General features: G+C 43.5%; 1 protein-coding gene across 1 annotated transcript in view; it reads right to left on the bottom strand.

Annotated features, from left to right (window-relative positions):
* Nucleotides 1-7,303: 7,303 nt before the first annotated feature.
* Nucleotides 7,304-15,856, bottom strand: part of ANKUB1 (ankyrin repeat and ubiquitin domain containing 1) — a 33,494-nt gene continuing 24,941 nt past the window's right edge. Inside the window, 4 exon segments of the mRNA XM_007471299.1 lie at nucleotides 7,304-7,506; nucleotides 7,509-7,831; nucleotides 7,833-8,237; nucleotides 11,528-11,642. Of these exon segments, the coding sequence (XP_007471361.1) occupies nucleotides 7,304-7,506; nucleotides 7,509-7,831; nucleotides 7,833-8,237; nucleotides 11,528-11,642 (1,046 nt within the window).

The raw sequence follows: 15,856 nt of genomic DNA, 5'->3' as shown, positions 1-15,856 counted from the left end.
TGAGCCTGCGCATCCGGAGCCTGTGCTCCGCAACGGGAGAGGCCACAGCAGTGAGAGGCTCGCGTACCGCAAAAAACAAACAAACAAACAAACAAACAAACAAAAACAAAATTCAACTGAGTAAATTTCAAGATATAATTTGCTTTATTCAACGATTCGTGAGTCAGGCAGCATCCCATGCAGAAAGGAACTCCAAAGAGCTGAATAATATGGGGGACTTTTATAGGTAGAAGGGGTCAGGGACAAGGAAAGAGCCATTACCTCATCTTTCTTTGGGGGATGGCAGGGTTTTATCAGATAGATTACCTTACTACTGCTGACCAGGAAATTTCAGATTGACTATTTTAAGACTAGGAGAGAGGTTGACATTGCAATTAGGTTAGGTATTAAGTCTTGGTTTGCTGATGTGGGGCTTAGCACAAGGGACTCCATTTTGGACCTATTGTCTCTTTTTTTTAACAATACCAAGCACTGTTCTATGTGCTGAAGAAACAAAGAGTGAACAAAACACACAAGGTCCCTGCCTTCAGGGAACTTAGATTCTAGTGGGGAGGCAAATACACAAATAGAAGGCTAATATAATACTGTGATGGCTCTGTGAATAGAAACAAGACAGGGTTGGCAGGAGGGGGTACAGGCCGGCACCTCCCAGGTCAGTTTTTTCTCTAACAGCCTCTGCCTCTTTGCCAGCCCAGACCCCCCTGAATGTGTGAAAGTGGCCTAACTTAGGCATTTTGTCCTTGAGTCATCATTTTCTGGGTTCCTGGAACTTACCCAGGAAAGCCAAATGTGGTTACATCAGTCTGGCATGCAAAGACAACAAGCATACTCATCAACAGGGTTGCCTTGCTACAGCATCATTTTGCTTCCATCAACTGGGCTCTCGCTTGGACTCTGTGAACACTAGGCCCTGCTGCAAATATGTCTGTAAGCTCCTGGGAAGACCTGGGATTTCCTATAGCTGCCCATATCTCTCTAAAGAGCACTATGGACAGTGCTGCTTCGGCAGTGGCTGGGAGTCTCTGTGAGCCCAGAACCTCACCCCTGCTTTGATTATCTCCAAAGACAAGAGTCCTTCCATCCACCCTGCCCCTCATTCCTTATCATATGCATTCTACCACCACATCCTATCAATTTCTTTCTTATATTTGTCTCCAACCCATCTACTTTTCTCCATGACTCCTATAGTGCAGTCTCCCACCATCTCTGCCCTGGACTCCTATCTGGACTTCCAGAATCCATTCTTGTTCTCCTACACTGAAGCCAAAGTGGTCTTAAAAAATCCAAAGCTGATCAGGTAAAACCATTCAATGCTTTCTCCTTGTTTTTAGGGTAAAATAGCCCAGGTCTTCTTATGGAGCCCTGCCTACCTCTCCACGTTTGTCTTGTACCTCTCTTCTCTCCCTTTGCTCTAGCATATCTTCCTATTTCATAACTTGCCCATAAGCTCCAGCCACAAGGCCTTTGCACAAGCTCTTTCCTCTACCTGGAGCACTGCATTCTTCCTTCCCATCCTTCAGATCTCAGCTCAGACATTTTCTTAGGGAGGTCAAGGTCTATGTCAGACGTCCATAGAACCTCTCTCTCCATGTTCCTCTCCTTCATAGCACTTTCCCCAGTTAGCCTGTGTGATAATGCCCATCACACCAACTAAACGGTTTGCCTCACAAAGAGCAGGACTGTATCTGTATTTGCTCTTGACTGTATAGGGTGACCAACTGTCCTGATTTGCCCAGGCCTGAGGGATTTCTCAGGAAACAGAACTTTCAGTGCTAAAACTAGGAAAGTTACCACCATACCTCCAGCTCAATAAATGTTGGTTGAATGAATAACCATTAGTAACCACTAACTGGGCCATCAGCCCAACCACCTAACAGAATCTCAGTGTTTCTTTTCAGCATAGAAGTCCCAGCTTAGGGAGGAAAGAATGGTATAACTATATCCACCTCTCCCTGGCTTCTATGCATCCATTAAACACCTATTTATTGAGCCCTTACTGTATACCAGGCGCTGTGCTAAAGGTATAAAAGTGAACAGAGGAAACAAGGTTCTTGCCCACCTGAATGGGTCACGGATTCAAGATCCTCAACTGGAGGGCAAGACCTGGGCATGCAGCATTGGGCAAGCTAGGCTGGGAGGCTGAACCGTCAGATTTCAGTCAACTCTGTGACTGTGTAAGCTGAAGGTCCAGCTCATGTCTCCCTTTGCTGTTCTTGTGGGCTCTCTCATCAAAGCAGAATTGAGGAGATGATGTGATGCAACTGGTCTCCTAAACCCAGTGCTCAGGAATGCACAAGAACGGTGCCCTGCTCAATGCCTGTGCTTTCCTAGGGCTCACGTGCTCATCTATGCAAAATGGCAGGCTTGCCAGTAAAGGGAGGTCAGCAGAGCCTTAGCCCCTGCTTCCACTGTACCCCAGTACCTTATGCAGGGGGTGGGGTTGGGGGAGAGACAGGGAGAGGGAGAGGGTAGTTTATATCCCTGAGGAATCAAAGAGAGAAAATACCTGCCCCATACCCATTGCAAGGTAAACTTGGAAAGTACAGGGCAGGCCTTTTTCTACAAGGGCCAGCAACTGAATTGTACCAAACTGTTCTTGGGGCAGGGTAACTACTGGCAGTTTCTTCTCAGGGAAGGGTGATTTATAACACAGTAGCACACAAGCTGACCCTTAGAGACATTGTCAGGTCCTCTCCTTCACTCCTTCACTACAACTCCCTCTGAGCCTTGGCCCCTCCTAGCTGCAGATATGTAATTCACTCAAAAGTAGCCTCTCATACTGTATAGATGGGTACAATTTGCTACAACCTTTCAGGAAGTTAACTTAGTACGTATATGTCCTTTGAATAAGCAATTTCACTTCAATGAAAGTGTCCTATAGAAATACTTCCATAGATGATTAAGTATTACACATAAAAGGATATATGGCACCACTGTTATCATGGTGAAAAATGGAAACAGCTTGAATGTAAATCAAGAGAGGACTGGTTAGATAACTTATGATACGTGGACACAGTGGAATACTCGGCAGCCATTAAAAAGGACAAGGTAGTTCCTTCTCCCTAGCATAGAAAGATTTGACAGTTATGTCTAAGAGATATATATTTGGGAACATAAATGCAGTAAAATCCCTTTTAGGATGAAAAGGGCATGCACATATACGTATCTCACATACATATATTGAGATACATGGAAAAGTTCTAGGAGGCTACAAATAGTAACAATGATGCCTTCTGTGGAGACACGTGGGATTCATGAGAGGGGAGAGGAGTGGGGCTGGAGGATGGATGGAGACTTTCATGTTTACTTTATACATTCCCATGTTGTTCGGATGCTTCCCAGAAAGCACATATTACTGTATTTTCTAATTAAAATTCTTTTTAAAAATATATTTATTTGGTTGCATGGGGTCTTAGTTGTGGCAGGTGGGCTGCTCGGTTGCAGCACCTGGGCTCCTTAGTTGTGGCAGGTGGGCTCCTTACTTGTGGCTCACAGGCTCCTTAGTTGTGGCATGTGAACTCTTAGTTGTGGCATGCATGTGGGATCTAGATCCCCAGCTAGGGATCGAACCTGGGCACCCTGCATTGGGAGTGTGGAGTCTCATCCGCTACGCCACCAGGGAAGTCCCTTAAAATTCTTTTTTTAAGGGAAAATATTACATTGCCCAGCTTTCTGCTCTGCACCGACACTGCCTTCAGGCCAAACAGACTTCTTCTCTGCCTCGTCATTTGTTTTCATCTCCCCTCAGACTCTCCTTTGCGCCTACAATCCCCAACAAATAGAGCGCTTATCAAAAGGAGTTTGGGGAGGAGTTACTCCTGTATCAAGAGTGAGGCTTAGGGGCATGACCAGGCCAAGCAGGTTTATTCCCTGTATTCACCTTCCAAGGCTGAGGCAAACACCCTCATCAACCACAGTGGTTTAAACTTGTGGCAAGGGTCCCCTGCCCCATCCTTGGTACTTTTTATCAAAGCGAAACAAAACAAAACAACACAGAGAGCTCTACTTTTATCAGGAGCATGAGAGCCCATCAGAGTCACCACTGGGGACTGTCACCTATTCTCAGTGCACTCAGGACACTGAACCTTCTGGACCAATCCTCCATATTTGAATCTTTACTAAGCTGGGCTTCCAAGTTTCATCAACCTCACTGGAATCAGACAATAAGCAGTAAGGAAGACAGTTTTCTAGACACACCTTGTAAATATTCTTTGATCTGTATAAAGCTGACACCATCTTCTGGGGAATGAGACTCAATCTGGCCTGAGTTACTATCATCTCCACACCAGCCACATGCACCAACCCAGACCCACATTAGCACTGGATCTGAGCTAACTGCAGCAATACTCTCTTTGAGTCAACCCTCACAGGTATATTTTCGTGAATCTAAAGGTGGAGTTCCAGCAAGTGCTCTCACATGACACCAGATGAGATGTCTGGGGTCCTGGTTTGGGAGGTCCCCCTTCCCACACAATCAGCAGCATCAGATGGATCCACCCTGACCCAGTTCCCCCAGGTTAGCACCAGGAAAGATTAGTTAGGTCCTTCCCCATCTCCTGGCTATGATACTACCTTGATGATGGTGGACCCAGCCTTCAAGATAGCGCATGTCCGCTCCTTACATTTTGGCACAAGAGCTGTACTGGTCCTTTAGTGGTAAGTGCTCAGACCACCTGGCTGCCTGGCTTGACTGGTGACTTCAGGTGGACATGGGTGCTTTCATGACTCCTTTGAGGGGACAATGAGCCAGGTCAGAAAGAGCCCTGCAGGCACGTGAGGCGTGCAGGTCCCCTCATCCCTCCACAGCCCACCAGCAGAGGGATGTGGGACAGATCCTGGGATAGATGCAGTGGAAAGGGGAGAAAACAGATGGGAAGGCAGTAGAGAATACAAATAGAGGGAAGAGAAAAGCACTGGGAAAAGAGAAACAATATAGTTGGAAAGATTTGCTAGGAGTAACTTTGCCAGAGGAAGTGAACAATCAGACTGACCACCCCTCCTCCTATAAGCAAACCCGTGGCCCCGCCAGTGGAAGCATGGAGTCCTAACCACTGGACCGCCAGAGAATTCCCTGCACTAACCTCTTTGTTGAATGAAATGATTTCCCCACCAAGTCCCTTCTCAACCTTGAGATTGCTTCCCCTTGATAACTCCAATACTTACGAAGTGTACCTGCAAAAACAGCACACCAGTGTAACCTCTTGGGAAAACTGTGTGGAATTGTTTACTAAAGCTAACCCTATGACCTAACAATTCCATTCCTAGTTATAGAGTCAAGTGAAATGAATGCAAATGTCCACCAAACTTATATACAAGAATAATCATAGAGTGTTATTCAAAATAGCCCCAAATTAGTTACAACTCAAATACCCCTCAATAGGAGATCGGATAGAGATGTGGAATACTACATAGAAATGGAATGCTATACAGAAATAAGAAGAATCAATACATGCAAAAACATGAATGAATCTCATAGACAATTTGTTGCACAAAAAAGCCAGACGTGAAAGATACATAACATATGGTGCCCTTTATATGAAAGTCAAGAAGGGGCAAAACTAATCTCATTGATAGAGATCAGAATAATGGTTATATCTGGGAGGGGTCATTGACTGGCAAGGAGCATGAAGGAGCTTTTTTGGGGTGCTAGAAATATTTTGCAATTGATCTGACTGGTTGTTACATGCATGTATGCAAATATAAAAATTCAGGGACTTCCCTGGTGGCACAGTGGTTAAGACTCCATGCTCCCAATGCAGGTGGCCCAGGTTCGATCCCAGGTGCGGGAACTAGATCTCACATGCGTGCTGCAACTAAGAGTTCGCGTGTCACAACTAAGGAGCCCAAGTGCCCAACTATGGAGCTGGCGAGCCACAACTAAGGAGCCTGCGAGCCACGACTACAGAGTCAGCCTGTGCAACTAAGACCTGACGCAACCAAATAAATAATAAATAAATAAATTTTAAAAATAAAATTAAAAAAGCCGTATATGTGAGATTAGTGCTTTTTATGCATTTAACTCTATATATCACAACTCAGTTCCTCCCCAAGAAAGCACCACACACAATAGACACTGGCAGCCTTTCACCCAAAACCACATACATGGCCACCTTAACCACAGATACTTTTGCACATTTCCATTCTGCCTAGCACTGCACTGGGCCATAATAAGCATTTTTTGGATGTTTAAAAAATAAAATCATTTTTAATGTGCATCTTTTGATAAAACTGATCAGTATTTCCTTATGTTTACAGGCTGATTTTAAGACGGATTATATAATTTTTTCAATTAATAATTTTCTGGTACTTTTCTAATTTTAGATTATCTTTTTATACATTCTAGTCAGAGATATCTCACAAATTACAAAGACTGAAGCTGTTAAGCAGTTTCTTCATCTTTTCTCAACCTCATCATGCTGTATGCTGAAGTTTGCGTTTTATAGCTCACCACTATGGCAATTATTCTCACCACTAGGTGGCAACAACCTAGCTGAAATAAAGTAGATCTGAAATAAAGACCAATACAGAAAGGCAACTAAAACAATCTAGCCTTATTTTTCTTTCCTTCTCATTATATCGAGTAAGGGGAAAAACCGTTCATAAATCTATATTTTCACTGTAATACTGGCACCCAATAATACCTCATAAGTATTTATCTTGAGATCTAATCAGAATTGTGTTTTCAGTGAAATCTGATGACCAATATATAAAATTTTACTTTATGAAATGAATGTGCCCAAAAAGTCCACTTCCAACACACTTGTTTATGTCTTTAAATGTGATAATGGATTACTTTTTAAACTTACCTTAAATATTAATATCAATTCTATCACCCTATCCAATATAGCTCTCCCCCGGCCTGTATTTCTTGTCTATAAGCCAACTGAAGTCTTTATGATTCAGTTTGTCATTAAATTGTTCTTTTCTTTCCTTCCACTTTCATTACCATCCAGGCTTCCATGGCACTTTTGATGTCTCCCAGATTTCCAGTTTCCCCCTTATCCCTTTAATTATAATTAACAATTTCTTTTACTTTAAAAAAACAAAACAAAACAAGGGACCTTGTTAATTGATACAACTCCTTTCTTCCTGAAAATTTGACAAGTAGAGTACTACATGGATTGGCCAATAAAATCAGTTCATTTTGTCCTAGAACAAGGCTAGGTCCTTGAAGCTGGGTACTGATGCACAGGAAAAACCTGTGTTATACTACATGGCATGGTAGTGTAATGGCTTCATAGACCATTCCTCCCCTAGACCTGCCCTATTAAAGGTTTATCCTTGTTTGTTTGAAGAGAAAACCTTACCTGGCCACAGCTAAGTAGTAGATGGCATTCTCCCTTGGAGTCCTTCCACTGTGCTCTTAGAAAGATGCAAAGGAGGATCTGAGTAAAAAGTTGGCACTGGGTGTTGCATAGTAAAAAGATGGGTGTGAATAGCTCACTCTTGAAACTGGAGGGAGGGGGACTTGGGGGAGATATGTATTTTTTATAAGCTTTTCTTTTTCCTAACTGTGGCAGTAATTTTTTTCCGATTTTGTTGTTTTTGTAATTCAAAGAACGTATTTGCATCTACCAGCGGAGGAAATTTGAGTGTTTGTTCTCTTGTGTCCTGCTGTGAAATTGCCAAAGGATTGACACGTTTCCTGCTTACAGTTTGCTCCCTGAGAGGCGGTAGTTTGCCCACAGTGCCTTGTGAGTCCTTGTTCTCAGCCTTATGCCAGCTCTTGGAGGTCATTTTGGGTTTGGTGAAACCATCCACCATCACAATGTCTCCAACTTTTGCTCCAAAGACCCTTGCTCCGCAAAGCTGGCTTTTATTAAGGTTGTGACTGAGCTCTGAGTACCCATTGTTTTATTTTAATATAAATCCTCATGGGGACTGAGATTTTCAGAAAAGAAACAGTGGACCACATTTTACCCAGTAAATATAATACGCAGTCTTTATGCTTGTGTTTGAACGCAATGGTAAGGGGAGTTTGTCTCGCTGCGTTTTTGCATTCCAGGCACAGCACGCTGCAGTTGACAAAAGCCTTCAGAATCAACAGTTGGCCCGCTTCTGCGGCTGCATGAATGGGGCATTTAGAGACATCTGCGTGAAGGGCTTCATGGCACCAGGCTCGGTAGGGGTGCACACCGACCATCTCGTGGGGCCGCACACCCTGCTTCAGGGCCCATTCAGTGAGCTCAGTGTGCCCGTAAAAGGCGGCGATGTACAGGGCAACCCTTTTCTGATACCTGAATGAATGAAACAAGCGAGAATGGGGCTGTTTAGTAAGTCAGCAAACAGGCAAAGGTAGTTACACTAAATACCCACAAAACATTCTAGTTAAAATATTTATTTCTTCCTTACTTTTACCTTCCTAACTTTTAAAAATATTTTCAGAAAAGGTCTATAGTAATACACAGGTTAAACTGCACAGGTCCTGCTTATACACATTGTTCTATTGTGTACATATAAATAATTCAAACTGGTTTCCTTGGAGCAGTGTTTTCCTTACGAAAATCTAATGCTCAAGATAAATATCAAGCTTTATATTCACTGGGAAAGCATAGGAAGGAATTCAGTACATTTTAGAAATTTGAATGCTTTGTATGTTTGTTTGCTTTGTCTTTTCTAACAGTCCTTATTCTCTGGCTTCTCAAAATCTCTACTGCTATTCTGATCGAAACCTCTAGGTTGCCCCCCACCAGCATGACCACCAGTGCCACAGTCTCCTAACTGGTCTCCCACCTCCTCTTATCCCCCTAAGGGCTTTTCCTCCTACAGTGCTTAGCAGTCTTTTTATTCCATACGTTGGAGGTGGCCTATGCTCTCTTCCAAACCCTCTAGTAGCTTCCGGCTGTAACTGAAATTCTAACTCCTCATCTTGGCCTTCAGGGCACCTGTCACCTGGACCCTGCCCCAGCTCCTGCCTCACTTCCCACCACTCCCCTTCTCTTTCACTGAACTATAGCCACACTGGCCTTCCTGCCATCCCTATCCTTCCAATTCCCCATCAGGCACAAATTGAATGATGGGTGATGAAGACTATTCAGAGAAATAAGAATTAGGGAGGCAAAGCTAGACAGGGTTCCATCAGGTTTTGTCCAGGATTTACTTGGGCAAGGCTCTCTGTGACCCCATGGTAGAGATGGAGGCCAGCTAGCTGGTATCATCCAAAATCTGCGTATAACTAACTCTCCCGTCTCTGACTGCGTGCTCACCACACCATAATTTTCAGGTGTATGTGGCATCCCATGTAATTTTCCCGTGTAAGAGAGACGGTCTGCCCAGAGCATGTGGGTTTTAGGACCCTCTGACAGATTATAACTAATTAGAGTTATACATTAATATGCTGGCATTTTGGTTCACATATCAATTTCGTCTGAAATTCACTAGTGCAGATCAGCAGCTCTGAATGTGATTTGGGGAGAAGAGCCCCTCCTGCGTGGACCAACTGGCCTTTGCTTTCATCCTCAACACCCATGTTGTGGGAACTAGAGCACTCTTGTTACCAAGACTAGTTGATTCTGCCTCCTAAATGATCTTTTCACAGTCTGTCCTCTTAGCCCCACCTCTGCTGTCATAAGCAGGCTGCCGTTTTCTTTTGACCATTTTCCTGTCTCCCTGTCTGCCTCTATTCCCCACATTGCAGTCAGAGCCAATATTCTAAAATGCAGATCTCATCATGGCCTTCAATGTCTTCCCAACATTTAAACGATAAAATCCAAATTCCTGCACATTCCTACAGGGGCCTGCATGAGCTGGCCTCTTCTTATCTTTCCGGCCTCTGGCCGCTAGCTTCCTCTTACTCTATAATCTACCATGTGGAACTTCTTTCAGTTCTTTGAATCCATTCTCTTGCCCCCTGGGTCTTTGTACACGTGGTGCCATCTGTTTTGAGACATTTTTATTCTTCTGCCTACTGTTTACCTGAGTATCAGCCCTTCAAGTCCCTTTCTCGGGTTGCTTTACCGGATCCCCTACAGCTGTCCATACTATACATTCCCATATCTTCTTGCACAATGCCCATGTCATAACAATTTTCACACTGAATGGTAACAGCGACACCTAACATTTGTATCCTCCTTACCATGTGCCAGGTGGCCCTCTAAGTTCCTTATAATACTAGCTCATTTAATCTTTAAAGTAGTTCTATGAGATAGGTACTATGATTTCCCCCATTTTATAGAAGAGGAAACTGAGGTACAGGATGACTACTTGCTTAAGTTTACACGACTAAACACTGAGGGGGTGGGGCTTTGAACCTAGGTAGATGAGCACTGGAGTTTGTACTCCCAGACATTTTGCAGTTGTTTCTCCAGGAATTGGTTACCTGTTTTCTGTTTCCCCTACTGGACTATAAGTTTGCTAAAGGCAGGGACCATATCTTGTTTATTGCTTTCATAGTACATAATACATACATTGTTGATTGGGTGGAGGAATAAAAGGAGCTTTTCACTCTGATCATATGCATATCGTGTTTATATTCTCTGAGCTCTTAGATTTTATTTAAAGATTAAGTGGAAATAGTTAAGTACATGAGCACTAGAGTTTATTAAATTGTGGGGATCTAAAACCCAGTTGTGCCCTTGCTAGCTGTGTGACATTGGGCAGATTTCCTAGGTCAGTTTCCTTATCTGTAAAATAAGATAAAATAGTATTCACCTCATAAAAGTGTTATAAGTATAAAATTAGTTAATAAATATGACACAATGCTACAAAGTACTCAGTAAATATGCACTATTAAAAGTAACAACGCAACAGCTATTTCTTTGGATTCAGAGCAAATAAAGAAAAGAGAGAATTATAATTATCCCCAAATAGAAATTAATTTTAAATATTTTATAAAATTGCAAAAGCTGGTTTTCCAATCTGTCACTTCACAGAGCCCTTAGAGCTCCTGCTGAGCGTGTGTGCTTCTGTAAAGTATGACTAAATCACCACAAGGGGGCACTGTTCTAAAATACCACTGAATTAAAACCTAAAGGGTAATGCAGTTTATGCACCTGGGAAGCCGCTGGCTGCAGAGATATGTTAAAACGTTCACCTGCTTCTCTGAGCCTACCCTCCTCCACTGCCCCAGCAGCACGTGTTACACTTCATGTATGGCAAAAGTATGAATGTGTGTATTAGATGGGATTTGAAAAGTTACATGATAGCTTAGGAAGAGGTAGGCAATGTTTTCAGCCAATCAATAAGCAATTAGTGGTTTTTAGAATAATTGAATGTGAGAGTGGCAAGGCACTTATTCTGATATCCTTTAAGAAGTGCCAGTAAAAGTCTAATATCCAAACCAAACTGAAGTCGTGCATTTAGATAATGTTTCCTGATGAAAGTCTACCTGAATTACAATACATCACCAAAGGCTGTCAGCCCTTGTGGCATCCCTGCTATCTTATTTGAGCAAATATCTCAGTAAAAATGTCTCAAGGGAACTCCCTTGGAGCAGCACCCCAGCTAAAGAGTGAATTGCAGACTCAAGTTCCTATGAAAGTTTAGCAAAAATTACTTTAATTAGTTTAGCATTTGCTTTATCTCGTACTTGAGTACTGGTCCTTCATTTGATAAATAGCGTTGGACTTTACGTTTTTGTCCGAGGAGACAGCCCATCAGAAATTCCTTCCATCCATCCCAGACGTCCAAGCGAAGTGTCATGCCTGTGGATAAAGAGAGGTGGTGATGCTTCCAGTCCATCCCTGGGGTTTGGTGGTCCAAAAACTTCTAATGATAGCTTTCTCCCAACAGACATGAGCTAGGTGCCAAATGAAAAGTAGCCTTTGAATAAGGAGACAGGGATGCTGAGAGAGAGAGAGAGAGAGAGAGAGGAGAGAGAGAGAGAGAGAGAGGGGCAGGGATGCTATCTTGATCTTAGGCCTATATTGACTTGGAAAAGCCTTTAAGCTTCTGTGCACTTGCATTTTCTCTTCTGCACAGTGAAAGCATACAATGCTGAACTACTTTCTGCAGCTATCTTAAAACATTTCTGTGGACATCTATTCCACGCTGATCTACACATCACCAGGTAAACAAAAGCTGTTATGTTGGAAGAGAAACTCAAGATACTGTGGCAGGATATATGCATTTCTCGGGCCTTTAGCTTACAAGTGGGCTGTGGGTGAAGTTGAATGATCCTTTCATTCCATTCTTCACAAAACAGGAGCCATTCTGTGTTATGAACATAAAAGGGATATATTCATTGCTGCTGGAGGACTTCTCACTTGCTCCTCAGAAGCCTACCCGCTCCTGGTTTTGTGACTACATTGCCTTCGTCCTTCAGGCTCGTGTTTCCCAGGAATCTTTCCTCAGGCTTCTGCTCTTCTAACTCTACACATTCCCTCAGGATAAAACCCAGTCTCCTCCCCATGTGGCCCACTCTGACCTCTGTCCCTCCGGCCTGCCTCACTCACTCTGTTCTGGCCACTCTGACCTTTCACCTGTCCTTCAGACACACCAAGGCCATGCCCATCTGAACATAATTTCTTTTGCTTCAAAGGATCTTTATCCAGAGTTCACAGGGCAGTGTCCTTCTTACTCAGCTTTCCCTTCAAGCATCGTGTCCTCACAGAGGACCGTCTTGGCCACCAGGGCTAAAGCAATCTCTGCTACCACCCCTTCCTCCCCTCCAATACTCTTTATGCCGTGACCTTATTTTAATTTCTTTACAGCACCTATCATCAGTACTTGAAATCATTTTACTTGTTTGGAGACTGTTGTTCACGACCCACTACAAACGACGCCCTTCAGGACTTGCCACACTGCCTGCCGTTTGCCGAGTGCTCACTACATACTTGTTGGCTGACTGACAGGCAGCCTCAGTGCAGCTGATGCTTCATTGATCACCCATGGGCCAGTCACTCCTGAGTCCAAATTCCAGCCAGGCCTCTGCTCCAGCTCTGGATTCCCCCTGCCCCATAATCTAAGGGATCATGCCAGGGCCCCACTGTTCTGAAGGACAACCTGTCACCTTTCATCCCCAACCTGCTTTTCCTCCTATATTCTGTGTCTCAGTTTGTGTCACCACTATCTTCCTTGCTACCTGAGTTAGAAATCTGGGAGTTGTTCTTCATCCCTTCCTTTCTCTCATGGCCCCAACATCTGTACAATCGCTAAGGCCTGACAAGTTTATTTCCCAAATGTTGAAGAACTCTGCTTCTTCACCTCCATCTTAACCAGCGCCACCCTATTTCAGGCCTAGATAATCTCTCACCTAAAGCAACCTCGAGAAGCTCCCCACAGCCTCCCCGCTGTCTTTATTCACGTCTCTGTTCAGATGCCATCTCCTCTTCTGGCCAGCCATCTGCAATAGCCTTTCCCCACCTCCTCACATCCCTCTCTATTCCCTTATCCTGCTTTGTTTTACTTCGTATTCCTTAATTTTATTTAAAATTCGATATTTTTCTGTTGACGGGTTGATGCTTGCCTTCCCTACTGAAATGCAAGAAGCTTTAAGAGGGTGGGGACCTTGCTACCCTTGCTCACAGCTCTATGCTTGCTTTCCCCAATAGTGCCTGGCTCACAGTAGGTGCTCAGTAAATACTTGTTAAATGAAGTTCTAAGCCACTCCTCAAACCTGTTCTGGCCATGTGCTGCCCTCCTAACCCTTAGTAGCCCAGCAGGCTGGCCTGTACTTCTGTGTATACCCCAGGCTGTTTCTGGATTTGGGGCATCTTCTTTTGCTGTCCCTTCTCTCTGAATTCTTCTGACTCCCCCATCCTCCTACCAATAGCTTATGATGCAGTCCTGGCATCACCTCCTCTAGGAAGCCCTCCTTGACTACACCATCCTCTCACTTCCCCAGATAGGGTAAATGACTGCTCAACTGGTTGCAAAGTATACTTTGAAAGTCTTTATTATTGAACATACATTTCTGCTTTGGAATTGCCAGTTGACAAACACTAAAAAAACTCTTTGAGCCCAAGCATTATGTCTCATCCAGTCTATGGGCTCTGTTTTAGTTATGCTCTTGGATTGCAAGGAGACCCTCAAGAAAATGGAGCTTATTATACTGAGACAGTGACCACATCTAGCATGCATTAGGAACCAAGACAGCTCTCAAGATGGACCACTGCCCATCTCTCCTATGGGCCCCAGGTTCTCTCACTCTCTCTCATGCCCTTTAGGTCTCTTTGTGTGTCTTCTCCCTTTCTCTACTGACAGGTTGCCCTGCTTACTTACAGCTTCTGTCCTATGACAACTTTGGCATGCATGCAACATGCGTTTGCCGTGACCCAACCTTATTTCTTGACACTCTTCATTTTCCAACCCTACTGATAACCAATTTTGTCTCTCTACATTTCCCAATTTGGATTCACAAGACTAATAATTAATAATAATAACAGTAATATATTGAATATGAATATGAATAGCTAATATTCATTGAGTGCTTACTATATGCTCTAGATTATTCTAAGTACATGAACAATTTAATAATTTAAAATTCACAACAACCCTAAGTGATGGGTTATATTATTTTCTCCATTTGACAGCTGAGGAAACTGAGGCACTGTAAGATGAAGTAACTTCCCCAGCTTCTACATAACCAGTAAATAGTGGAACCAGGAGTTGGACCTGGACAATCTGGCTGCCGGGCCCATGTGCCTGTCCTCTGTGTTATACTTATCTCCAAGCAAGACTCTAATTGTCTCAGCTAGGAGAGGTGGTGTCAGTGGACAGCTTATGGATTGGCTGCCTTTGAATCAATATGGTGGCCCCAGAAGTTGCATGCCAAAGCTGTGATGGGACAGTGTGTGACTGGCTTATCCACACATATCCTCAGGCTCAGACAGGTTCATCATAAATACCTGCAGGTGAGAAGGAAGGAAGGATAACATAACAGCAGTAATCTTAGAGTCACAGAATGCTGAAGATAAAAAGATCCTAAAAGACCAGCCCACTCCATTGTCTCCTTTTATAGACTAGGAAGCTGAGGCCCATGGGGAATTGCCTGAAGCTACTCAGCAAGCTGGGAGTAGAATTTGGCTTGGAATTTTTGTCTCTAGAATTCTCTCTAGTGCTTCGGAAGCCTCCTCTTTTCCGCTGCCTTTCTCTTGCTTTCCTTTCTGCTTCCCGGCTCTTGCCCTTCTTGCATCCACTTCACAGGCAGACACACATCCAAGTATATGTTCTTTCTGCTGATCCCTCCCTTTTTGGACGTCCTACGTTACAACCTGTAATCTTGAAATGGAGCTCTTCTTCCCTTACTCTTGACTCTGGTTTGGGATTTCTTGACCTTGGCCTCACTGTCCTTTGTGGGTTGATTCCTAGTTGCTGTGCATGTTTACCCACAGAGCCTGATCTGCATTAATGCCATCAAGGCCCTAACCTACCTTAACCTCACAAGTCTGGCCTCAGCTAGGAGAATTCACTCTTTTTGCTGGAGAATTATGGAGTTATTCTGTAGAGATCAAGTAGCAGTTCTGCAAATACACTCTAGAAATGCCTAGATAAACATCTTCCAAAATATGGATCACCCATGACATAGTAGATTTAGTTTCTCTAAAGCTTCTTGTTGTACTTAAACTTTCTTGTAAAATATTTGATTTCTATGAATAGCACTGGAAACAAAAGACTTCAAACAGTGCTCCAAGTGCATTTATTTCATCTCCTGCCTAAAGTTACCTTGTTTTTAGTTTATTATGAAAATCACTCAAAGATGAGCGTTGGAAAGCTTTAGCCTGGCACTATACTCCAGCCTCCCTGGTCCTCCACAGCTGAGACTGCATAGCCTCCATTTGAATGACCAGAACAGTCTTAGGCCCACGGAAAAGTCTTTTTTTTTTTTTTTTTTAATGCTGATACTTGCTTGAGCTCCCTCCCAAACCAATTAAGTCAGAATCGCTAGGAGTGGGTCTAGGCATCAATATCTTTTTTT

Source organism: Lipotes vexillifer, unplaced genomic scaffold (genome assembly GCF_000442215.2).
Source record: "Lipotes vexillifer unplaced genomic scaffold, Lipotes_vexillifer_v1.1 scaffold618, whole genome shotgun sequence".
NCBI classification, from domain to species: Eukaryota; Metazoa; Chordata; class Mammalia; order Artiodactyla; family Lipotidae; genus Lipotes; species Lipotes vexillifer.
This window is presented reverse-complemented; position numbering and strand designations above follow the sequence as displayed.